At 41.3% G+C, this 24,654-nt stretch overlaps 2 protein-coding genes across 4 annotated transcripts; one reads left to right on the top strand and one right to left on the bottom strand.

Moving 5' to 3' along the window:
* Positions 1–4,848: 4,848 nt before the first annotated feature.
* On the bottom strand, positions 4,849–14,881 carry LOC130725951 (GDP-mannose transporter GONST2-like). 3 transcript variants are annotated; one of them, XR_009014653.1, is made up of 11 exons: positions 14,276–14,866; positions 13,581–13,789; positions 12,974–13,190; positions 12,650–12,789; positions 12,154–12,283; positions 11,551–11,649; positions 11,240–11,394; positions 11,043–11,159; positions 5,428–5,525; positions 5,198–5,345; positions 4,849–5,117 (listed from the first exon to the last, which is right to left on the bottom strand). XR_009014653.1 is itself a non-coding variant. In XM_057577148.1 (10 exons), exons 2-10 carry the CDS (start codon positions 13,778–13,780, stop codon positions 5,299–5,301), a joined length of 1,203 nt encoding a protein of 400 aa, XP_057433131.1. In that variant the 5' UTR covers positions 13,781–13,789; positions 14,276–14,866; the 3' UTR covers positions 4,849–5,298. The 3 variants fall into 3 exon arrangements, 2 of the variants coding, with proteins under 2 accessions (XP_057433131.1, XP_057433133.1); XM_057577148.1 differs by having other exon boundaries at positions 4,849–5,345; XM_057577150.1 differs by lacking the exons at positions 4,849–5,117; positions 5,198–5,345; positions 5,428–5,525 and adding an exon at positions 10,588–10,952 and having other exon boundaries at positions 14,276–14,881.
* An 8,346-nt stretch (positions 14,882–23,227) lies between these two features.
* Positions 23,228–23,767, top strand: LOC130725157 (uncharacterized). Its single transcript, XM_057576409.1, has one exon. The coding sequence runs from the start codon at positions 23,228–23,230 to the stop codon at positions 23,765–23,767; it is 540 nt and encodes a 179-aa protein (XP_057432392.1).
* Positions 23,768–24,654: the final 887 nt, after the last annotated feature.

Below are 24,654 nucleotides of genomic sequence, written 5' to 3'. Positions count from 1 at the left end.
CTTGCTTGCAGCTTCTGATCTGATGAATCTGAATTTGTTTATGTTTTAGGGTGTGTAATTTGTTTTTAGGGTGACTTTGCCACGTGGTTAACTGACTTTTGAGGCACATTTTTCCGAAGGAACTCTTGAGCTAGATCGAAAGAACAGACGTTTACATTGAGCCTGATAGTCTTGGTTTTCTTTCATTTTATTGGACTTTCCAACTTGTCTAGGGTTTTAATTTTTCCGTCGCAGATATATCGCAGAATTGCAGACAAATGCTGAGTTTGTGCGGCTGCAATTGCATACACGACTGTTGTTGCTAGGACTTGGAAACCTTTTATGGGCTAGAAGATTTTCTACAGTTTGTGCATTTTAGGCGTGTTTTATAATTTTGAAATTTTAAGCGTTATCTAATGTCTATTTTGCATAACTACATGTTGTTGAACGATTTAGAAGTCTTCATTGCTAGCTCAAGTGGTAAGAGTTAGAGACATAAGGGTTATGTGGGATGAAGGGTGAACGGTCCCGGACTCGAACCCGAAGGAGGGATTAATTTACTAACATTTCTAATAACTAACATTTGTCTATAAAAAAAGTTGAACGATCTAGAAGATCCAACTTCTATTTAGCTAGAGACCTAATAGTGCTTAGTTTCTTGCATGAAATGGAATTGACTTAATTCGTTTTTTGTTGTTACTCTATATGTTATTAGGGTGTTGTTATTTGATAGATTTTCTCTTCTTGGTCTTGTTAAGAATTCAAGTGCGGAGTTGGAGTCCCACATTGGTTAAGTTTGGGTGAGGAGAAGAATTTATAAGAGATGTGACTCATAAACCTAATGCCTTAAGGTTTTGGGTTAACATGTGGCATCGATATCTCTTGGTGTCTTGCTCTTCGGCTCAGGGGCTCCCATGTCTCCCCCAACAGTGGTATCAGAGCCTATGGTTCGTGAAGTCTTCTTAGCAGTGTGGCTAGGTGACGAGTTCTGTTGAGCGAACGATAATACAAGGGTAGATAGCTTCCACGGAGGGGAGCCATGATAATGTGGTGGTAACTCGCACTTGAGAGGGAGATTGTTGATAATTTAAGTGCGGAGTTGGAGTCCTACATTGGTTTAGTTTGGGTGAGGAGAAGACTTTATAAGAGATGTGACTCATAAACCTAATGCCTTAAGGTTTTGGGTTAAGATGTGACGTCGATATCTCTTGGTGTCTTGCTCCTCGGCTCATTGGCTCCCTTGTCTCCCCCAACATGTCTATTGTGCTTAATCATTGTAATCTTATCTTAATTTTCCTTCTTGGCTTAATTGCACATTTGCTCCCTCATCTTTCACCGTTGTGCGAAGTCCCTTCCCCATGTTTAAAATGAGCAGATTCCCTCCCTCATGTATTAATTTGTGAAAATATACCCCTTCCGTTAGTTAGCCGTCTAAAAGCTAACGAAGGTTGCTATTTTCACCAACCTTTTTACTATATACACCACCTACATGATTTCTGAAAAAAAAATTAATAAAAACTAAAAACCCAGAAATCTATCATCTTCATCTTCTTCACTGTATACAATAAAAAACCCAGCAGATTTTTTTTACCCCATATTTAATCTCATACACACTTAACCACACACACATTGACAACCACTCTTCTTCTCCCCTTCAACCAGCGCCGCTCACCACCACAACCACCCTTCCATCTCTAATTTTCTCCTCCTTCTTCATCCTCAACTCTCTTGTTTCAATTTTCGAACCCAAAAAATTTCAAACCCAAATGAAGATGAGTATTAACAACAAGAACACGGAGGTTATGGGAGAGGCAGAGCAAGGAGGCGGTGGCGAGCGTGGCCTGAAAGGTGACAATCACCATCTCGCAGCCGCGGAGCTCGTAGATCTCGCACTGGGAGCAGTCACCCATCCAACGCCGAGCCTTGGTCGAAGCCCAAAGCATTGAGAAACTTCTCCAATCGCACCAGGCTATGAATCTTGCTGCTGGGGGTGGGGGATTGACTTGGCGGTGGGGTGGGGTTGCTGTTAATTTGTTATGGATCTGTTGGTTGCGGTGGGGTGGGGTGGGGTTGCTGTTCTGGATATGCACTGCAGTGTTCAGACTTCAGACTTGAGGGCCCTTCAATCTTCTTCATCAGTTCCAATTAGCTTCAAAACTCTTCATCATTTTCGGTGATTACTATATTGCTATTGATTTCATCATGTGTCGGTGACTATTATCCTATTCAGTATTCAGATTTAATTTTCGTGCCATTTTGGTCATAAACGACCCACCAGATTTAAAAAAATGTATTGTTTCTTTCTTTGTTAATTTTTTTTTTACTAATTTAGTTTTTTTCCTTTATTTTTATTTTTGATGAGGGGTGTGGTTAGTAAAAGTAGGTGGTGAAAATAGCAACCTCTGTTAGCTTTTAGACGGCTAACTAACGGAAGGGGCATATTTTCACAAATTAATACATGAGAGAGGGAATCTGCTCATTTTAAATATGGGGGAGGAACTTCGCACAAGGGTGAAAAATAAGGGAGTAAAGGTGCAATTAAGCCTTTTCCTTAGCTTCTTTATTGGATCTGTTTCAGTTATGTCGTTTTGATTTTTTGCTCAACACCTTCTGGACTTTTCAAATGCTTGAAATGAATGAATGATCGCACGGACTTTTGGTCAAAGTTGGCAATTATTATTTATTTACGTTAACAACTTATATAAATAGTGATTTATAAGGGCAAATATTGTGGATCGCTAATTACACCACCGTAGCCATGAGAAAATAACTGTTTTTCTCTAAATTAAATTCTTTTAGTACCCATATGTGGCGTGTATTTAATGAATATAATTTGCTGAAAAATCTTATACTCCCTCCGTTCCCTATTATAAGTCACATTTTTTGAAAAAAATTTGTTACAAAATATAAGTCACTTTCTAATATCTAGGAAGCATTAAATAATTTTTTCCAAGTTCACCCTCATATTTAATATGAAAGAGATGATAAACTTTAGAAGTATTAATTTGGAGAGAGAAAATCATAGGAAAGTAAATAAGGGTAATCTAGGAAAGTAAATCTTTTTTTTTACAAATTTATTACTAGTAACTACTTTTCTTAATCTAAGATAATTAGTTATTTGTGACTTATATATAGGAACGGAGAGAGTATAAAATATACTCCCTCCGTTTCTATTTATAAGAACCAAATAGAAAGTGCACTTGGTCTTTTTTATAAGAACCAACTTGAAGTTTGTGGAGAATTAATTATTTTTTGACAAAAATGTCATTATTTAATTAAATTTCTCTCTCTTTCCACTTGCTATAGCATTAATGATGCATAAAAATTAAAAATAATGGGTAGAGGCCAACTTTGGAAAGTTGATATAAATTGAGAACAAATTTAATGCTTTTATCTAGATTAGCTAAATTTCTTAAAGGGTGTGAAGTGGTTGTTTGGTTCTTATATTAAGGAACGGAGGGTTAAATGTAATTTTGTTCTTATCCACATTGACTTGATCTCTTTCATTAAGATTAGATTTTCACCTTATTAAACCTGATCTCTTTAACATATTTTTAGAGTCCACTAACTACCCAACTATCTAATCATACACTTGAACCATTTATTCTTTGGGAAAAACTTAGATACAGTACCATTCATACAGTTGGTACTGTTTACCAATAAAAAAATAACATCTGTCCCATTAATAATATTTTCATTTTTAACTACTTTCCCTGTAACAAGTCACGGTGTAATGCTACCGGTTTCTGCATCTGAATTCCAATTAAAAAAACTTTCAGTTCTCACTTTGGATCCAATTCCTATCAATATTGGCTTTTCATTCTCTATGTCTACATCACCAACACAAAGAAATTCAGTGCAAACGTGGTATGCAAACATAGCTTGAAATCGTGGTGGTATGCAAAAATATCCTGGTGCACAAAATTAGCTTGAAATTGTGTTGTACGACTTCTACTAAGTGTATCACTGCAAATATTTTCTCACGAAGGTTCCAGAAAATGGGTTGAGCTAGCTTTTCCCCACATCCCACCCCTCTTTTCCCTCACCTCCAATCCAAATTTCAAGCTTGAAATCAGAATCAGATTGAAAATGCATGGGGCTCGACGATGGAGATGTCACAAGTCCGTTGAGGCCATGCGAGAAGAAGGGGATGCCGGTGACAGACTTGGGTCCCCGCGCGGTGGTGATTCGGCGCGCACGACGCGACGTGATTTGCACGATGGTGGGACAGAACCTTCGTCAAACAGGTGCATGGCTTTAGTCTTGAAGGAGCGGGAAGCAAACGCAGCAGAGCGAAGGACCTGGAGGATAGGAGGTGCTTCACAGCGAGAGTGATGGTGGGTTTGGGTTTGCTGGGTTTTCCAGATCCGGCGATGGTGGGTTTGGGGAAGGGAAGGTGATGGTGGGTTTTCTCATGGCGAGATCGCTTTCTCGGATGTGGGCTGAGGGAAGGGGAAGGGGAAGGTTCTGGAAGCATAAATTTCTGGGTTTTGCGAAAAAGCTGGGAATAAGAAGGTTGAAGATAAGATACGACGGTGAATTGTTACAGGGAAGAAGTTAAAAATGAAAAAATCATTAATGGGACAGGTGTCGTTTTTTTATTGGAAAACAGTACCAACTGTATGAATGGTACTGTATCTAAGTTTTCCCCTTATTCTTTTGAGATAGAGGAGGGCAAAATTAAGGGGAAGAGTTGAAAATCTGAAAGAGGAAGAGGGTGGTGTGTTTAGTGGTTACGAATGGCTATGGGTATTTTCGAGATTTTCTAAAATGAGGGTGGCGTGTTTTAGGGTTTAGGTAGTGTATTTAAAATTATTGAACAAAACTGAAAATTGAGAACATACAAAAAACACAATCGAAGCTATTGCATGGTGCTTTAAAATGATGGGCAGTGGATCATTTGTTACAGAATACGTTTTTTATGTTTTGTGTTTGTCAAAGAATAACATCACACCATCATTACATTTTAGTCCAAAAAATATATTCAAGTACTACATATATCCAACATTATAATTCCTGTGTCTAGTACAAAACTACAAATATAATAAAAACATACAAAAAAAGTATAACATAAAACTCCGCAGAAGGTTGATATTCATCACCGGAACAATCTCTGACTCTGTTTACAAGTTCCAATACTGAAAGCAAGAAAACTTCAATAGTTGACCCTTGCAGGTGTATCAGATGCCTATTCTAACACATGAGGTTCAGCACTTACATTAAGAGTTGAATTTGCACTGTTCAAACAAGAACCTATATGAATCTTATATATGTATAGGTCCTCTCACTTTATTGGTTATTATTAAGACTGCTTCTAGATCAAGAGGACATTTTGGCTCTTGCAAAGAATATACCAGCAAAGAGACCTGAAAATAGTGGGAATTATCAAGAGAAGATTTTTTTATAGAAGAAAAAAAAATGAAGTGTGGAGTGGTTTTGAATAATTACCAAACAAAATGCTGAACAAATTGGATACGCTGACAGGCACATTGAACACTAGAATGCCAGCAACAGAGATTGGAATCTTGTTTAATGAACCTACAAGACTGTAAAAACAGATACAAACTGATGGGTTAGATGAATCAACCAGAGTAAACTTAGAGATAAAGAAAGAAACAGTCTGCAATTGTATTGATTGAAAAAGGAAATACAAGGTAACAGAGAATAAAGAAAGTGTTGACAATGGATATTATCAACCCCAAAAGCACTAACGGCTTCCCTCTCACTAGTGTGAGCCTATTTGTCTTCTCTCTCTATAACAGAAAGAATAATGATCTATCATAATGATTCCTCATTCTACTCTCCCTCTTATATCCTAACAAACTTAATATACCCCTCCTCAAATATCTGCCAGCTCAGCCTCTTGTAGAACCTTCCCACGCTTCCTCTTGTAAACTCTCCAAACCTTGGGCTTCTGATTGTTCACATCTAGGCCCACATCCTTGCTATCATCTAGGGCCGTTTCATTACTGAGTTTTCTATCAATTCCACCCTCCTTAGTTACAGCCTTGTCCTCAAGGCTAAAGTCTGGAAATTGTCCTTGAATGAAAGCATCATCTTCCCAAGTAACATCATCAGCAGATTTGTTCTTCCACTGGATAAGACTTTGGGACACTGAGACCCCTCCCTGAGTGATAATCCTTGAGCCCACAACCTGCTCTGGATAAATGTCATCCACAGGATTGAGCTCCAGCTCCTTAGGAAGTTCTCCTTGCACAGAGTAATCTCCAATAGCTTTCTTCAACAAGGATACATGAAAAATACAGGATGTATCCTGGACTGAACAGGTAACTGAAGCTTGTAAGCAACCTCTCCCACTTGTGCTATGATCTTAAAAGGTCCATAAAACCTTGCAGCCAACTTAGGATTAATTCTCCTTGCTACTGAATGCTGCCTGTGAGGTCTTAGCTTGAGAAAGACCCATTCCCCAACCTCAAAGTGAACCTCCCTTCTCTTTTTGTCTGCATACTTTTTCATTTGCTGTTGTGCCCTCAACAAATGAGATTTCAGCTGATTCAGCGCCTCATCTCTATCACTCAACTCCATAGCCACAGCAGCAACTTTTGTCTCATTGCTCAGAAAACGAATGATACTTGGTGGTTGCCTACCATAGACCACCTCAAAAGGAGTCTTGCCAATGGACACATGAAAGGTGGTATTATACCAAAATTCAGCCCATGGTATCCAATGAGACCATGTCTTAGGTTGTTCAGAAGCAAAGCAACGCAAGTAACTCTCTAAGCATCTGTTTGTGACTTCGGTTTGCCCATCAGTCTCTGGATGGTAGGCTGAACTCATCTTCAACTGAGTACCCTGCAGTTTGAAAAGTTCCATCAAGAAATGGCTTACAAATAAAGGGTCCCTATCACTAATGATTGTCAAAGGAACACCATGTAACCTGACTATCTCCCTCACAAATAGCTCTGCCACCGATTTTGCAGTGTAAGGATGCTTCAACAGTAAGAAATGGCTATATTTGGATAGTCTGTCCACTACCACCAGCACAGCCTCAAATCCCTTGGATTTAGGTAATCCAGTGATAAAATCTAGTGAAAGGTCTTCCCAAATAGCATTTGGAATAGGCAAAGGTTGAAGAAGACCTCCGGGAGATGTTGCTGCATATTTCTGTCTTTGGCAAATGTCACAAGACCTGATAAAGTCTCTGACCCTTTTCTGCATTCCCGGCCAATATAGGTTAGCTGCCAACCTTTTGTAGGTTCTAAGAAACCCCGAGTGCCCTCCCGTAGGTGTTGCATGAAATTCTTGCAGTAGTAAGGGAATGGAAGGAGAAGTAGGGGACAACACCAAGCGTCCTTGGTAGAATAGAATGTCTTGCTGGATAGTGAACCCTGGCTTAATTCCAGGATTCATTTTGACTGCCTCCACTGTTTCTTGCAACATAGGATCTTGTCTGACTTCCTGTAGCAACTTCTCTCCATCCAACCATGTAGGATAAGATAGTAAAGCAGTCAACTCCACATCTCCATGGCACCTTGACAAGGCATCAGCTGCCTTATTCTCTAGACCTGGCTTATACTTCACCTCAAATTGATACCCCAGAAGCTTAGCCAACCAACACTGTTGATCAGGAGAAGTCACCCGTTGCTGCAAAAAATGTTTCAAGCTCTTATGATCAGTATAGACCACAAAAGGTTTGCCTAAGAGGTAATGTCTCCAATGTTGAATGGCAAGCACCAAAGCCATAAGCTCCTTCTCATACACAGATTTGGCCAAATTTCCCTCAGATAAAGCCTTGCTGAAGTAAGCTATTGGTTGCCTCTTCTGCATCAGGACAGCCCCAATCCCTCTCCCTGCAGCATCACATTCCACCTCAAAAACCACAGAAAAATTAGGTAACACGAGCACTGGAGGTGTAGTCATAATCTGCTTGAGTAAGTTGAAGGCATCTAAGGCTTCTTTTCCCCAAACAAAGTTGTTCTTCTTAGTCAATTCAGTTAGAGGCTTGGCAATCTTGCCATAATCTTTAACAAATTTTCTGTAATACCCTGTAAGCCCCAAGAAGCCACGAACTCCTTTAACATTTTTAGGTTCAGGCCACTCCAAGACACAACGAATTTTGTCTGGATCTACTGCCACACCATCTCCAGATATGACGTGGCCAAGGTAATCTATCTGACTGCAGCCAAACTTACATTTGGTCTCGTTGGCCACAAAGCAATGGTTCTCCAGGACTGACAAAACTGTCTTCAAATGCCCCAAGTGCTCTGTTTCAGACCTGCTGTAAACTAGGATATCGTCGAAGAATACCAACACAAAACTTCTGAGAAAAGGTCTGAAAATATCATTCATTGTGGCCTGAAAAGTGGCTGGTGCATTCATCAATCCGAAAGGCATTACAAGATACTCATAGTGTCCATTATGAGTTCTAAAAGCGGTTTTCTGAATATCATCTTCGTGAACACGAATTTGATGGTATCCCGCCTTCAAATCTAGTTTAGAAAAGACAGTTGCTCCATGCAATTCATCCAACAATTCATCTACAATAGGAATGGGGTACTTATCTGGGATTGTAGCTTTGTTCAATGCCCTATAGTCCACACACATTCTCCAAGAGCCATCTTTCTTTTTGACTAAGATGACATGACTAGAGAATGCACTCATGCTGGGCCTGATTATTCCTGCGACTAACAACTCTGCCACTTGTTTTTCTATCTCTTCTTTTTGATGGTGAGGGTATCTGTATGGCCTTACATTTACAGGACCATGCTCAGGAAATAACTTGATCTGGTGCACTTGACTTCTTTCAGGAGGCAAGGTGATCTTCTCTTGAAACACCTTAGAGAATTGACTTAGTAGATTAGTCAATTCATGATGACCTGCTGCTGTTTGAGCAATCATCTCAGCTCCAGGTTGAGTCCACCACCAGTCTTCCTTTCCTCTTCTTTGATTATCCTCTAAGAAAGAGTGCAATCCACTTTGTGTCTCTTGGTTTCTTCCCTGACCCTGCAGATTGATCATTTTTCCTTCGTACGAAAATTGCATTGAAAGTTCCTTCCAATCTGACACCACCTTCCCCAGAGTTTTCAACCAAGATACTCCCAACACAACATCTAATCCTCCCAGCTCCAACACCAGAGCATCCACAGCAAAGATTTGAGGTCCCAAATCGATTTTGACCCCTTCACAGATTCCCTGAGAAAGAACCTTGTGTCCATCGCCTAATTTGATTTTCTTTGTTGTACGAGTCACCGGCAATCCTAAAGCTGTCGTGACTTCTGGCGAAATGAAATTATGACTGGCGCCACTATCAATTAGAACCATCACGTCGACGCTAGCAATAGTCCCAGAAATCTTCATCGTGTGACACTCACCCATGCTGCCCAACACCCCTATCAGCTTGCACTCAGCCTCAATATCCTCATCTTCTTCCTCAGCTTCAATGGCCTCGAGAGCTATTATCTCCCCTTCATCGTTCAATCCCTCATCGTCACCCAGAATTAAGACTCGCATCGAGCGTTCAGGGCACTTGTGGAGAGTGGGATGATACTTCCCTCCGCACTTAAAACATAACCCCTTTGCTCGACGATCCGCGATTACATCGCTCTGGATGCTACGAACCCCTTTCCACCGTTCAGACGACAATGTGTGGCTGGTGTTTTCTACCTTTCTGCCCGTAGAACTCATCGACGCCGTCGAAATTGAGTTTGACCCAGTGGAACCCGAGAAACTCGTTTTTTGGGTCGGGGTCGGGTTGCTCCAACTCGTGGTAGGCCGGGTAAAAGGCTTGGGCTGCAACCCGGTTGATTCAGTGCGGCCCATGCGATTTTTTCCATAGCATCGGGCTCCGTCGTCGTCCTCATCCTTCAGCTCATCCTCGACATCTTTGGCCATCTTCATCAGTTGCATCCGATTCTGAGGATTCAAGGTTCTTACCCGTCGTCGGATTTTCTGCTTCAAACCACTCATGAAATAACCCAGGTACTGCTCCTCTGGCAAACGTCCCACTTGTGATGAGAGCAGCTCAAACGCTTCAACAAATGCCTCCACGGATCCGGTTTGACGGAGTGTAGACAACTCCTCGAACGGATTCTCCAACCTCCTTCCTCCATATCTCGCAATAAGAGCTTTTTTCAATTTCTCCCACGAAAGATCATCCTCTGTTTCCAACAACAAGTTGAACCAGTGTATTGTCGAGCCTTCCATGCTCAATCGAGACAGCTTCACTCGCATCTCGTCAGGGGTATTTTGCACATCAAAGTAAATCTCAGCGCGCGTGATCCATGCCACAGGGTCCTCACCTTCAAACACCGGAAGTTTCACCTTCTTCCCGGCAAGACGAGACTCGTTCTGCGATGATGCTTCGACAGAGGTCTCACCTTCCTGGGTTACTCCCTTCTGACTGATCTGCTTGCTGAGTTCAGATAAAACCAAACTCTGTTGTTGCATCTGCTGAGCATGTTGTTGCATTTGGATTGCAAGTTCTTGCAACGTGGTGGTCACGTCCCCCATCTGTGTCTCCAATGCATCAATTCGATCTCCCATTCTGAGTCTCGTTAGCATCTACGTTCACTGGTTCCAGCGGTGTATTGATCCGGCAGGTCGGACCAATTGATGGGTTAGATGAATCAACCAGAGTAAACTTAGAGATAAAGAAAGAAACAGTCTGCAATTGTATTGATTGAAAAAGGAAATACAAGGTAACAGAGAATAAAGAAAGTGTTGACAATGGATATTATCAACCCCAAAAGCACTAACGGCTTCCCTCTCACTAGTGTGAGCCTATTTCTCTTCTCTCTCTATAACAGAAAGAATAATGATCTATCATAATGATTCCTCATTCTACTCTCCCTCTTATATCCTAACAAACTTAATATACCCCTCCTCAAATATCTGCCAGCTCAGCCTCTTGTAGAACCTTCCCACGCTTCCTCTTGTAAACTCTCCAAACCTTGGGCTTCTGATTGTTCACATCTAGGCCCACATCCTTGCTATCATCTAGGGCCGTTTCATTACTGAGTTTTCTATCACAAACATATGAGTAAAGCCGAAGAGAGGATCCAAGCTCGCTATATATGTATCAAATGTCAAGTCCATAAAACTACCTGTATGTTGTAGGGCCTGTTTGATGTAAGAACCACATTGAGGTAAAGCTGATAGAAAGTCCAAGAAGTCCACTAGCTGTTGCAAAGACCCAAAACATTGGCAGTTTAACTACGTCGCTGGATATCAAGATGAAAATCATTGGTTAGTGTGCAGAAGGTTTAATTGAACTTGAAAGCAAAGAAACAAATTCACTCACGCGTGTATTACATAATCCCACTCTCTGAAAAGGAAGATCAAGATGATGGCAAAAGGTAAAGACAATAAGTTGTTCAGCAAAACCATTGACACTTCATTAAGGGATCCAGATTTTGTTGACTTTTTTGCTTCGTCCATAACCCACCTAAGGGTAAGCTGTCACAAAAAGGAAAAAATTTCATCAAAGCCCGGATTGGACGTAACTGGGACTTGTTATGGACAGAGGTTCCCGTTTTAAAATTATCAGCCACAGTATCAAACTGGGAAACCTCTTGTAGAATATAGAAAGAAAACAAGGGCAAATATTCTTACAGAATAACTTGCAGTAAGGACACAATTGCCAATTTGCCAGGAATAACCAACTGCATCGAAGGAGAGATCTGTAAACCCGCCACCGACAGCAGAGATAATCTGTATGAAGTGTGTAAAGAGAGAGGAACAAAACTTCAAAAACTCATATACTAATGCTTCACAAAGAGTGCAATAGCTAAGAAGACTATCAGAAAGTAAATACTAAATAAATACACTGTTAAGTTTCTTTATAAGAGGACATGTAACTTGATGAATAAATCAAAGTAACAGCATTTTAATTTTCTCAGCTGATGGAACAGCAAAAAATTTCATTTCTAATTAATTCAGACCCATACATGTCAGACCAAAGACAGGTTTCACAAACATTGAATTACCAAGGATTGAAAAAATAAAATATTAAAGGCCTATTTAGTTTGCCATAACACTTTGTTTTAAACTCCCATTGACTTTCAGCTACTCAAATGCCACACTCTTTTCATCCAGTTTCCTATTTTTATTAGATTTGTATAGGAAACAATTATATAATATATTGTTTGCAATGAAACTCGATGTTTTCCAAAATAAACAGTATATCAATGAGTATGATGTAAGAATGTCGTTTACCATCAGAAACATAGCAGTCCACACTTTGGAATTCTGACGTTTCCGAAATAAATATAATTCTCCAACTGCTGTTAAAATATTTGTCACATTCTTGAGAATTGTCACCATTGCAATGTTTATGTATTTCAAACTGAAAGGACAAATTCATCAGAAGGTATTATGAGTAGATAGGAGCAGAACAATATGTATCATCTACTACCAGATTGAGCAGTAGCACAATAATGGTAATGCTGAACCTTACAAAGTTGTCTCACTAATAAGGTTCAACATCTTCATAGGATTCAAAAAAAAAAGAGGGTGGTATTGATGAAATTTGATCAGGCAGTGTCAACCAATCACACACAAGTAATATAATACACTAAGGTGGATGAAATGAGGGAAGATTATATAATAAAAAAACAATCATGAGCAACATATAATTCATGCGAGAATTGTGCTGATGGTTCTCATACCATTCAGCAATTCGGAAAAACAACAAGAGAAGTTTATTCTATACCTATACATGCCTGAAACAAGCATGCCAATAAATATCACATTTACAGGGATCCAGGCCCTGACCAGCCTCCAATTGAGCTTTTCAACTGAAACTCTGCCACAGAGGGCCAATAAAACCACCACCAGAGTACTGATCAAGTTCTGCAAAGAACATGGAAGAATGAAGATCAAATTAATATTTGATTTAGCATTTATAGTAACTACAGGAAAGAAAGTGGATCAATAAGGAGGGAAAAAATATCATTTTTAAACGTTATGGTCAGATCAAGAGTTTCCATCATTTGGAATTATCACAGCACAAAAAGAAGGACAATAACTAACTTACTTGATAAAACATCAATGATATTCCTGCATTGAAGTTATAACTTGATAAAACAATTTTGTTCAGCATTATCATGCAGCAAGAGGAAATACAGTAAGCTGTTCCAGAGATAAGTGGTCCAGATTTCTTGTTAGCTGATCCGTGCAAACGATGCCTTTCCTCCCCATTTACATGAAAACTGGCATCATCCCCAACTGTAGCTTTATTTGTTTTAAGAAATCTGCTTATAAAGGTAGTGTTTCACATATTACTTGAAATGTACCACCATTGTTTTAAATAAATAGAACAGACCTCCAAAATTTAAACAAGAACTTTCCAGCACCAAAAGCCAGAAAGAAATATCATGGTACAATTGAGCGAAATAGATTTTTGAACAAATTGACACATGTGGAATATGATAAGATTGAAATTTACAATGGTTGAAAGACGAAAAAGAATAACTAGGTAAGCATGTTTGTAGTGTCGACCCATGAGTATAATTTGAATCAATTTCCTACTAACAGAACAGAGATGAAGGCAAAAAAAGGAAAATAGACTCATACAAGAAGATAAGAGAAGGTGAAAATCCAATGAAAAAGTACAGGATTTTAAAAGAAGAATTGTTTCAGACCTATCACTCAAAGATCTACGTTCTGCGTTTGTTGCAAAGTTGCTCATTGATAACTTTCCTTGCTCGCGAATTCCATTGAAAATTGTGTGCACGACATTAGTCTTTTCATCTTGTGACCGTTTTGAAGTTAAGGCGGTGCTTAACAGTGGTTCTTCCGTGTCATGCTGAGTAGCAATGTCTAACTTGAAATCAGATGACATATGATCAATCTGAAAGTAGGAAAAATAAGACAAGAAAGTTTCAGAAAACCCACAAACAGTAAAAACATGTTGAGCAAAATGCTGCCAAATTCACACTACAAACAAAGCGCATAAAAACTTCGAAAGTGGTGTTTAAATTCGCGTTTCACATTGAACCCAACATGGATCAAATTTTTCTTAACAGTTTAGCACCTAAGAATTCTCCCAACAGACAATTAAGAATCAAATTCATCAGTTCTAAGAATCACCTTCCAATACAATTTATAAGAATGTCATATTGATAAGTTACAGCAAAAGTGAAACAATGTGATACATCATGCAATTTTTACATGCCAATCAAACTGTCAATGTAGTTAAGGCAAAGGAAAGGAACAAGCAACGCCCAAGAGACCAATGCTAGCACCAAACAAACAAGAAATCACGATTAAAAAAGAAAAAAAGAGCAGCAACAACAGATAAAATCTCAAAAAAACTTGAAAATATTGGGGTTCTTACTAATTATGCTCCTGATACCCAAATGAAAACTCGAACTAGTTGCAATGTCCACAGCGAGATCATTCACAAAGATGGAACCTTGAACCAAATGGCGGATACCCAAATGAATATAAACTCAGAAAAACTTAAAAACTCCCATGTAAGTAAGTGTATTAACCGCGCCTTCCACCTTTTTTCAGAACACGCAAAGGGAAAAAGGGAAATTGAAAATGCGGTGTGGTCAACGAATGGTGATGGTGAGGATGCGAGAATCCAGGTGGGAGAGGACGGCAAAAGAAGTAGAATAATGGAGATGTAGCGGATTCTGAGGGCTGCAAAGTCAAAGAGGTTGAGGGAGGCATGGTTTTGGCTAACTTGAAGAACAAGTGAGTGAGCTGAATGAAGGGAAAGAAAACAAAGGAAGATGATTCGTGTATGTATGTGAGGATTTCAGGGCTTTGTTTAATCCAAAACCAGACCTGGAGCAAACACAGCGTCACAGCTTCATTCACAAGCTGTTCAAAGTTTTAACTAACGTCAGGTTAGGCTTTTTGTTCACTGAAATGAAATCAGGAGAGCTCGATTTGCCACCCCAACTATTACATTTCACACCCCCTAATTTTCAGATTTTTAAGTTCCGAATTATTTCGGAATCTTAATATTCCGAAATTAATTCGTGATTTGTAGTGCAAAATACATGTAACACCCCACTTTTGAGTGAAAAAATACTTCGAAAACCTTATTTCCGAAATATTTCGGAAACTAAGTTTCCGTAAGTGGGGTGGCATTTCTAACCTTCGTGATTTGATTCTATTAACATGTGCATAGCTGTCACGCTATTAATATGCACATGTTAATAGTACTAGAATCATCACTTAATTGTGCCCAAATGATTAGTTCAACTGGTAAGACCTATGCGACCTATGTGTTGGGGGTGAGGAGGTTCAGGGTTCAATTCTTAGAGGGTGTAATTTATCTTTTCGATGTAAAAAAAATAAAATCATCACTTAATTATCGATGAAATGTTTCAATTAATTCTTGATTATCGGTGAATTTCTCATTGAAGATTAATGTGACCCATGATTAATTTTTCTCATTGATTGACATGTCTGGGGCTCCGATCTTGGAGAATTTTCCCATGTGGGATGGTGATGAGGACAAAAATTACCCCCAGACAAGTTTGGGGATTGGGGTGGGGATCACCCTCCTTGCCTCGCAGAATACCGTCATGTATACATAGGTAATAATAATAATACTCTTAAAAGTAAATTTAATGTTATTTGAAATGCACTTTTTCCTCCTATTCACTATTAGAATTAGAATCAACAAAACTCATGTTAGAACAACAACTTTTGACAATGTTCAACTTTGAAACAACGAGGTCAACTTCTAGGTTTTAGGTGCGCTGCCGCTGACCATTCAGTTGGTGCCCTTGGAGTTACTATTTTCGTCGGAGTGTTTTTCTACAACGCCCTTTCCCCACAGCTGCTGTTTGGGATTACTCAAGTGTGCTTCCTTTCTCCTTTGTACGTGGGGGAGTTTTTCTTTTGCAACGTGATATTTCTCTCTGCGACACAGTTACCGACTACCATGGCGGATGAGTTTGACGTTATACTGGAAGGTGATGAAGCCGAGGTGCTTGATGTAGGTTTGCTGGAGGTTGAACCGGGTCTGCAAGAGGACGTGTGGCTGCTGGGTAAGGTTCTTACCCGAGGGCGTGTACCACCAGGCCCTTTCCGCATGACTTTGAGAAATCTGTGGGAATCTCGTAACTGCGAAGAGGTTCGGCACGTGGGCAAAATTTGTTTTCGTTCAGGTTCAAGAAGACAAAGGACAGGGATCTAGTTTTGAAGTCAGGCCCTTGGTTTTTAATAGACACATGATTGCACTGAATATCTTTGATGTCAATATCAGGCCTGAAGAAATTCCCATGATGCAAGTCCAATTCTGAGTGCAAGTGCATGGGCTTCCTTACTTCTACTGGACAGAACGTGTGGCTCGATCTCTGGCCTCACTTTGGGGGTTTCCTAGACTGGGATAGACGAAGGGATGAAGAATGTCTCCGCATTAGAGTTTGGGTTAAGATTGATGTTCCCCTGAGAAAGGGACAACTACTGGCGGCTGGTGGAGGGAAAGCTCCATACAAAGCAGTCTTTAAATATGATAAATTATATGATTTTTTCTTCAAATGTGGCTTCATTGATCATCAGGAGCGGGAGTGCACAATGGTTGTAGTTCCGGGTCAGCAAGGTCCACGGTTTGGGGCATGGCTGCGAGCTCAAACGCGAATTCCAGGCGGAAACGATGGCATGGAAAGAGGGGGAGGCCGCCAAGGCAACCCGACTGCTGGACAGCAAAACAACAAGAATGAGAAAGGTAAAGCAGTGGCCCCTGAGGACAATTTCGAGCTGGACGAGTATGAGGAAGAGGATGAGGGATTGGCCGAGGACGAGGTAACCGATGAGCAAGAGACAAGTAAGTTTTCTTCTATGAATGATATCAATGAAGAGTTTGAATTTGATGTAGGTGGCCAGTATGTGAAGAACACGGCCAGGGACCAAAGAGGTATAAAAATTGGTGGTGACAAGGAACAAGATTCTGAAACAATTAATCAAAAAAAGTGGGCAAATGTGACTTCTTCCGCATTTGGCACCGGAAGCTCGGGAATTTCTCCTCCTTTGAAGAAGATGAACACTGATGATGGATTGGGATTGGCGGCGGCCGCGGAGCAGCTCTGCCCACCTCAATGAGGTTTTTATCGTGGAACTGTCGCGGGCTTAGGAACCTGGAGGAGTACGGGCTCTACGCGAGCTCATCCACTCAGAAGCTCCCGATGTTGCTTTTCTTATGGAAACAAAATTGTACTCTTCAGAGAGAGAGAGATATTGGTAATATTTTCCCGGTCCAATGTGCGGGCCGTGGCAGGTCAAGGGCTGGAGGCTTATGTCTTTTGTGGCGAGAGGAGGTAGAGGTAACTATTATTAATGCTTCTCTTAATCATATTTTATTTATTTTGGTGCATCCGGACTACCCTGTGGTGTCTATGCAGGTTTATGCAGTTTATGGTTTTCCGGATTCCCAGAATAAATGGAGAACTTGGCGTTTGATTAAACGAGCGAAACCAGTGGACATAGTCTCGTGGTTGTGTATTGGTGATTTTAATGATATAATTTCCCCGTTCGACAAGCTTGGGGGTGATCCACCTTATTACAACCAGCTTAAGGTTGGACACCGAGCTTGTACGGATTGTGGGCTTAACACGGTGGATGGTTCAGGGAATAGCGAATAACAGAACAAGTAATGCTCGTGTGGAAGAGAGGTTAGACTATGCTTTGATTAATAATGCTTGGGCTGAGCTTTGGCCAGTTTCTAGAGTTTCTCATTTGATTCGTCATTGTAAGACTTGAATTTTCAGAACAAGTTAATTTCCGACTCACGCGTAGAATCAGTGTAAGCGTGACAGGAGTTTGTTATTTGAGAAAGATTAATGAAGAAGAAAGTTCAGGAATTGCTTGAGGAATGTTGCGTAGTTGCTTCCGGAATTAGTGCGAGTCGTCTGCACACCTGCCTTATGGCGAGCGTGTCCAGAATAGGCTAATTTCGCTTTAGAGCAACGTTTTAAGTGAGATTTCGAATCCTTGGAAAATTTAAAGATTCTCTTTATTTTTCCTTCGACCAGCGTTTCATTTTGGAACCCTGAACTGTACGCACGATAGTATTTACTTTTCGGAAGCTCGACGACGCTAATTTCTTTGCTTCGAAACCCTAGATTCGAGCGATGGATGAAGACTTTTTCTATTCGGGACTTCTAACGAAGTTTCCGTCCGCGCTGCCAGATTTGTTTCGACGTTTCCAATCTTTCTTCAGAAGGAAGTTTTGTGGTTTGAGCATCACAGCAAAAAGTAGTTTTTCGGGACAGATTAACTTACACCGCTTTTAGGATTTTAGATATCGTTTTTCCCAAATCATAGATATTTGTTTTGAGTTCTGGAATTCTGACGCCAGAATCTCTCTTAGAATTCATCGGTGAATGCGCTGCAAAAATCAGAATCGCGAAATTTTCATTTTCCCGCGATTTCGCCTGCCTATAAATAGCTCAAAAATCAAAAATCTCTCCATTTCCATCCATCCAAAGCCGCGAGTTCAAGGGGGAGAGGAGGAGAAAAGATTTTCGCGAAAACTCGACCGATCTTCGTGCAGTTCGTCCCTACTTCGAGGTACTGAGGTAACTAGCATGATTCTTACCTCTGATTACTATTTCTACTGCGTTTCTGAAGTCGTTTCTGTGCTCACAGTTTTGAGCTTTTTGTAAAACTGTCCGTTTTCTCTGATTTCTTGCTTGGGTTATCTTCCCTACGTTCCCAAGAGTCTAAAACCTCTGTCAGTAATCGCCGATTGTGATTGAGCGGTCAAGGATCTGAAAAACTATTTCAAAACCCTTTTTGTCGCACATTTCGAAACTTTACTGTCGAAAAGTCGTAATCTGACTTCGTGCCTTTAGGATTTGTTGTCACGGATGTCGTTAGGATCAATGCTGTCAAATTTGTTTTCCGAACTGATAACTTTGAGGTTTTGAGCTTTTATTTTGGACCAAAACGCCCCTAAACGGCCGTATTTTGATCCGATCGTCCGAAAATTGTTCCGACAGTTTCTTTGCCTTAGTTTTACCGTAAAACTACCTTGTAAACAGATTTGATCGAAGAAAAAGAGTCGGAGCCCTTTTTCTCTTATGGCCGTGAGCTTGTAGTGTTGGGGGGGGAGTTTTCGTTTTCGAAAACTTGTCTTTACGTACCCGATTGTCGTATTCTGAAGCTTTAATGCTTTGTCTATCGTTTATGTGTTGTATTGCGATCGAACTAATCGATTTTGTTTGGATTCTGCTTTGTTTTTCTCCGAGGTTCAGTTGAAGGAACTTTAGGAGCTTCAAAGCATTTGAGTGAAGGAACTTTTGATTTCGAGGCTAGAGCAGCTCGAGGTTAGGGCAACTTGCTATTTAGCTATGATTGCATGATAGGCGTCGATAAATTCGACTTATGCTTTATCTGATGTTGTTTATGATGATGAGTTGATGTTATGATGCTTTTCCATAACTTGTGATATTGTGCTATTGTTGGATTGTGCGTTTTGACGCGACTTCGGAGTGGAGATTCATTGATCTGGTGATCTTTGATATTTCGGGTTGGATGAACAACCCTAGGCAAGTTCAAATGTGGGGTTTGAGACTTAGCCATTCGTTGGGATTCGTTTGAATACTTAGACTTTCCCCGGGAAACTTCTTTTGGAGGGTTTTGGAAAACTTAGAATGATTAGAATTTCGAAAACTAGAGACTTTGGAAGACGTAGACTTTGAGAAATAAACTCATAACCTGACTAATCCAATTCGAAACGTTTTTACTAAACGAATAATTATAGGGAACCTAAAGGGGAAAATGATTGCGAAAGACAGGGAAAAGTCGACTTTTGTTGTGGGTTTGGAGAGTTATTGGAATTGGGAAAGCCACTGAGGTGAGCTACGGTGATGATTGAAAGTCACCGAGTACTCTAGTACTCTGGGTTTTGGGTGTTGGAGTTGTGTTGTATTGACCGACACTAACTCCGAGTCGTGTTGTATTGACCGACACTGACTCTGGGCGTTGTTTGTGGGTTTTGTGGTGGGAGTTGTGTTGTATTGACCGACACTTACTCCGAGTTGTGTTGTATTGACCGACACTAACTCTTGGGTTTGTTTTGAGTTTGGATTTGAGCTAAACACTTATGTGGTGAGGACGATTCGATGTTTGGCTAACCATATTGCATCAATCGGGTGAATAACGGGAATGGTTCACCTGTGCATCTCATGGTGAATAACGGGAATGGTTCACCACTGCATTAATGATGAATAACGGGAATGGTTCATCATACGGTGAATAACGGGAATGGTTCACCAAGGATGATTAACGGGAATGGTTCATCCATAGTGAAGAACGGGAATGCTTCACTTGTGGCGAACGGGAACGCGTCACAATCCGGATCATATTGTGCATTTCACGCATACATTCATTCTGTCTGGAATTGTGTGCTGTTTGATTTATTGAAGCATTGTTAGAGCCATAACATGCTAGGATTGTTTATACATACTCAACATATATCTATACCCCATATCACATGTTGAGTGTTTATCTACTTATTTTCGTGAGTTGACCCTAGCGCCTTGGCTTTGGTTGCATGTTTGTGTTTGGGCGGTCGGCCTGGTGCCAGATGTCGATGGCCGACTGGTTTTCGATGGTCTCTCCCTCGGGGGGGATCAGGTATGAGCTTGTGGATCGTGCTGCCCCCACCGCTTGGGTGATCGATGTTGCTGGTCACCGGGCGACGTACAGGGGAAGGGTCATGGAGGACCGGACGGATGAGCGAGGACGCTTGACGAGAGGAGTATTACGGCGTATGGAGCTGAGTTTTGACTTGCCGCCCTCAGTTCACTGTGGACCAGACACTGGTCATGGACCACCTGCACCACCTCCAACTTCACCTTCTGATGAGGAGGACCCAGCGGAGATCGAGCCTGTTGTTGCTGCACCTGTTGCGCCACCTCCTGCTACTGCCATTGATCCTACCGACGTGGCGTCGTCCTCTAGGCTTGTGCGGCCAAAGAGGGAGTCCGTCGTCCCATCTGCCTCACGTCTCTTTTCTTTCTCTTCACCGCACGGCTACCGTGTGGACCCCTTGATGAGGGTGGTGGAGGAGGATGTTCTTACAGGAGAGGTGGATGTGGAGACCGGCTCAACTAGGACGGTGCGCAGGACAGTTAGGAGGGAGGTCGTGGACTTGGACACCGAGATGATTACGGTGGATTCCGACTCTGACTCCGAGAGCAGTGGGGAGAGCTACTCGTCGAGCAGCGATGAGGAGGAGGAGGAGCTATGAGCTGAGCTGGGAGGGTAGGTTAGGACTAGCGTCATTTTTTGTGTAGAGCTCTGATCGTCTTACTTTTTGGGACAGGGTAGGTTCCCGATGTGTGGCTTTTTGTGTGGTTCTTTTGAGGAGGATCACAGAGAGTCTGTCGGAGTATAGGGGTCTTTTGTTCAGGCCATTTTTGGGTGCCGACTTTCTCTTGGATAACTGTATATTTGATACTTTTACTTACAGTGCTGGTTTGTATATATTTGCCTGCGGGCATACTACTTTGGAGTCACTGCGGGTTCGCGTGACGTGGAGTGCAGCTGAGGCTGTACATGTGTATATATTGTATATCGGTTAGTTTAGTTGTTGGGTTTTGTCTTTATTTCTTTATCGTTTTTATTTAAAGGAATCAATCGAAAAAAAATTACCTGTTTTCCGCGTAAAGTTTATTTTTGGTTACTAAAGTGACACCTGGAAATCGGGGTGTTACAGTCATCAGTCAGATCATTGTCCAATTGTTCTTCATTGTGGGGCCCAAGGTTTAGAGATTAGGAGACATCGAACGAGAATGTTTCGTTTTGAGGAACTTTGGCTGGAAAGTGGTGAGCAATGTGCTGAGATAGTGGCAGAGGGGTGGACAAGGCCGAGTAACACAATACTCGGAAGAATAGAGTCAGTAGGGAAAACTCTGAGTTCGTGGGGAAAGGAAAAGTATGGAGATTTACAAAAAAAGATTGCCGATACAAGAGGTTTAATTTAGCGGTTGCCGCGTCAGGTACAAACTGCACAGGTGGTGATGGATACCAAAGCGGCTGAGAGGTCTTTAGATGAACTACTAAAACAGGAAGAGATTGTGCGGGGACAAAGGTCTCGTGCTACGTGGTTGAAACATGGGGACAAAAACACCAGATTCTTTTACACGAAGGCTACCCAAAGGCGAAAAATGAATTTGATTGAGGCGATCAAAGATGATCAGGGCAGGAAGTTTGTGCATGATGTGGATATTGCTAGGGTCTTGAAGCATTATTTTGAAGGTATCTTCACCTTGTTTCTATTGGGGTGGCGATGCTTCACGTCGTGGACTTCATTGGATCAAGTGGGGGACTTTATGTCGGCCTAAGCACGAGGGTGGCCTTGGATTTAGGGATTTTAAATCCTTTAATGTAGCCCTGGTAGCAAAAACTTGGTGGAGAATATATAACCACCCAGATTCCCTACTTGGGAGGGTTTTCAAAGCGGTGTATTTCCCGGTTGGTCATTTGATGGGTGCAAAAAAAGGGTATCGTCTGAGTTACGCTTGGTCTAGTGTTCTTAAGATAGCGGATATGGTTCAGAAGGGAAGTTCTTGGAGGATTGGAAATGGAAAGAGCTTTCGAATTTGGGATGACAATTGGCTTCCCCATGGTGCCCCAATTAACTACAGGCATGATGTGGCGGAAGAACTACGTTTGACAATGGTGGCGGATTTACTTCATGTTGGTGGAGGTGCTTGGAACAAGGAGCTGGTTGAATGGACCTTTTGTCCAGCAACGGCGTTGAGAATTTTGGCGGTCCCTTTGCCGCTTCAGCCTAGGGAGGATTTACTATTTTGGGTAGGGACTTCGGATGACATGTATACGGTTAATTCTGGCTAAAATTTTCTCCAGGAGAAAGCCATTCAAGGAACCCCATCATCATCTTCTGTTGGTGCTGGTATGAATGCAGGTATGTGGAGGAAATTTTGGAAAGAAAAATCATTACCAAGAGTGAAAGAGGTAGCATGGAGAGTGTGTGTTGGAGCCGTGCCAACCCGAGTAAGCTTGCGGCGGAGTAGCGTTGATGTCGACGCAAGCTGTCCCCTTTGTGGCGAGGAAGAAGAGACCATTGACCACCTTTTAGTCCACTGTATGGTTGCGCGCAGCTGCTGGTTCCTAAAGCTAGGGGTGCGGTTTGAGCCAGGTGTGTCTTTCATGGAGTTCTTGCAACAGTTGTTGCGGGACAACGAACCGTGGGTCATAGCAGAGGTCCAAGCATAAGTGGATTTTTGAGGAAAAACAGGTTGATATCCAGACGATGCTATCACGAGTTGGCTCTTTGGGTATAACGACAGCAAGCATGGTTACAGAACCGGTTGAGAGACATGGCAACAGCTCTAAGTGGGTTCGGCCAGCAACTTCTATTATCAAGGTAAACTTTGATGCCTCTTTTGGGAATGATAAGCTTGCTAGTTTTGGTTTTGTGGCATGGGACGAGGAGGGCGAAATTCTTGCAGCAGGCTCTTTATATCCAACGGTGGTTCCAACATCAACCATGGCTGAGGCGCTTTGTCTCCGGTGGGTTATGGAAATCTCTTCTCAATTGGTGTTCAGGCGGGTCCAGTTTGAGACTGATTCTTTTCAGCTTTACTATGCTTGGAAGAAGGGAACTGGGAGTTCGGTTTTGTTTTCTGTCATTCATGATTGTATGAGTTTTGTGGGTTTATTTGACTTTGTTAATTTATCTTTTGTTCGTAGACAAGGTAATAATTGTGCGGATTATATGGCCCGGAACGCCTCTACTCTATCAGATGTGATATGGGCAGAGGAGGGTCCCCGGGTTTGTATGGCCTTTTACAGGCGGATCTTTTGGCTTCAATGCCAGTTTGATTTAATTTGATAGTTTTTTTCGTTCAAAAAAAAAAAGTTATTTGAACTACATTATATATTTTCATAGAATTTGACATGTTCCATTCTCATATGTGGTTTCTATATTTAACTCTTTGTAGTTAAGGTAGAAATTTACATATTTTTATATTTAATTTAGTTTTATTTTATTTTTGATGATGTGTTAACGATCCCCATGAGGATCTGTGGGGAGGTGGGGAGAAAATTCACCCCGCCACGGGTGTGGGGAATGAGTATGGGGATATTAAAGAGATGCGGGGACGGGGAGTGGGGAGGCACTCCCCGCCCCCCCACCCCCTACGCGGGTGCCATCTCTATCCGTGGCTGGGGATACTTACCGTGACAGAGGCAGGCAAGGATCAAAAGGTAGTCGAGACGTTTGTGGTAGCGGAGGGAAGGGGAGAGAGAGAGAGAGAGAGAGAGAGAGAGAGAGAGAGAGAGAGAGAGCATTACACATAAGGACAAAACGACCTAGATTCATCAAATTTAGCGTTGGTCAGTCCGCACAAACCCACTTACATATTATTCATCAAACATTTGCGTCAGCCAAGCCAACCCTACATCAAAGCCAAATCCATTTCAAATTAATATCAGACCAAGTCGACGCTATCTTGGTCATTAATTTTATCGTTCACCGTGATTGACACTTTTGGTCATCAAAGAGCGATATTTAGCGTCAACCAAAGTTGACAGAATCGTGATTCTATGTAGAAACGAAGAGGGGGTGTAGAATCGTAAAAACATAACAAAGACGCTATGATTCTACAAATATATATTTATATATATATATATAGGTTTATATTTATATAATTTATGCATGAATAATTTTTTAAATTATTTGCTGATTTATAATATTTTATAAATCATGTCATAAACATA

The sequence above is a fragment of the Lotus japonicus genome, chromosome 6 (assembly GCF_012489685.1).
Source record: "Lotus japonicus ecotype B-129 chromosome 6, LjGifu_v1.2".
In the NCBI taxonomy this organism is placed as follows: Eukaryota; Viridiplantae; Streptophyta; class Magnoliopsida; order Fabales; family Fabaceae; genus Lotus; species Lotus japonicus.
The sequence above is the reverse complement of the archived record's forward strand: the minus strand, read 5'-3'. Positions and strand labels throughout refer to the sequence as shown.

Coding starts and splice junctions, on each gene's coding strand:
- LOC130725951 (XM_057577148.1), bottom strand. CDS start 13,780: ATGTCATCTGATTTCAAGTTAGACATTGCTACTCAGCATGACACGGAA. Junction 11,650..12,153: donor GGACTGCTATGTTTCTGATG/GTAAACGACATT, acceptor CACTTCATACAG/ATTATCTCTGCTGTCGGTGG. Junction 11,160..11,239: donor TGGGATTATGTAATACACGC/GTGAGTGAATTT, acceptor CTTGATATCCAG/CGACGTAGTTAAACTGCCAA.
- LOC130725157 (XM_057576409.1), top strand. CDS start 23,228: ATGGTTACAGAACCGGTTGAGAGACATGGCAACAGCTCTAAGTGGGTT.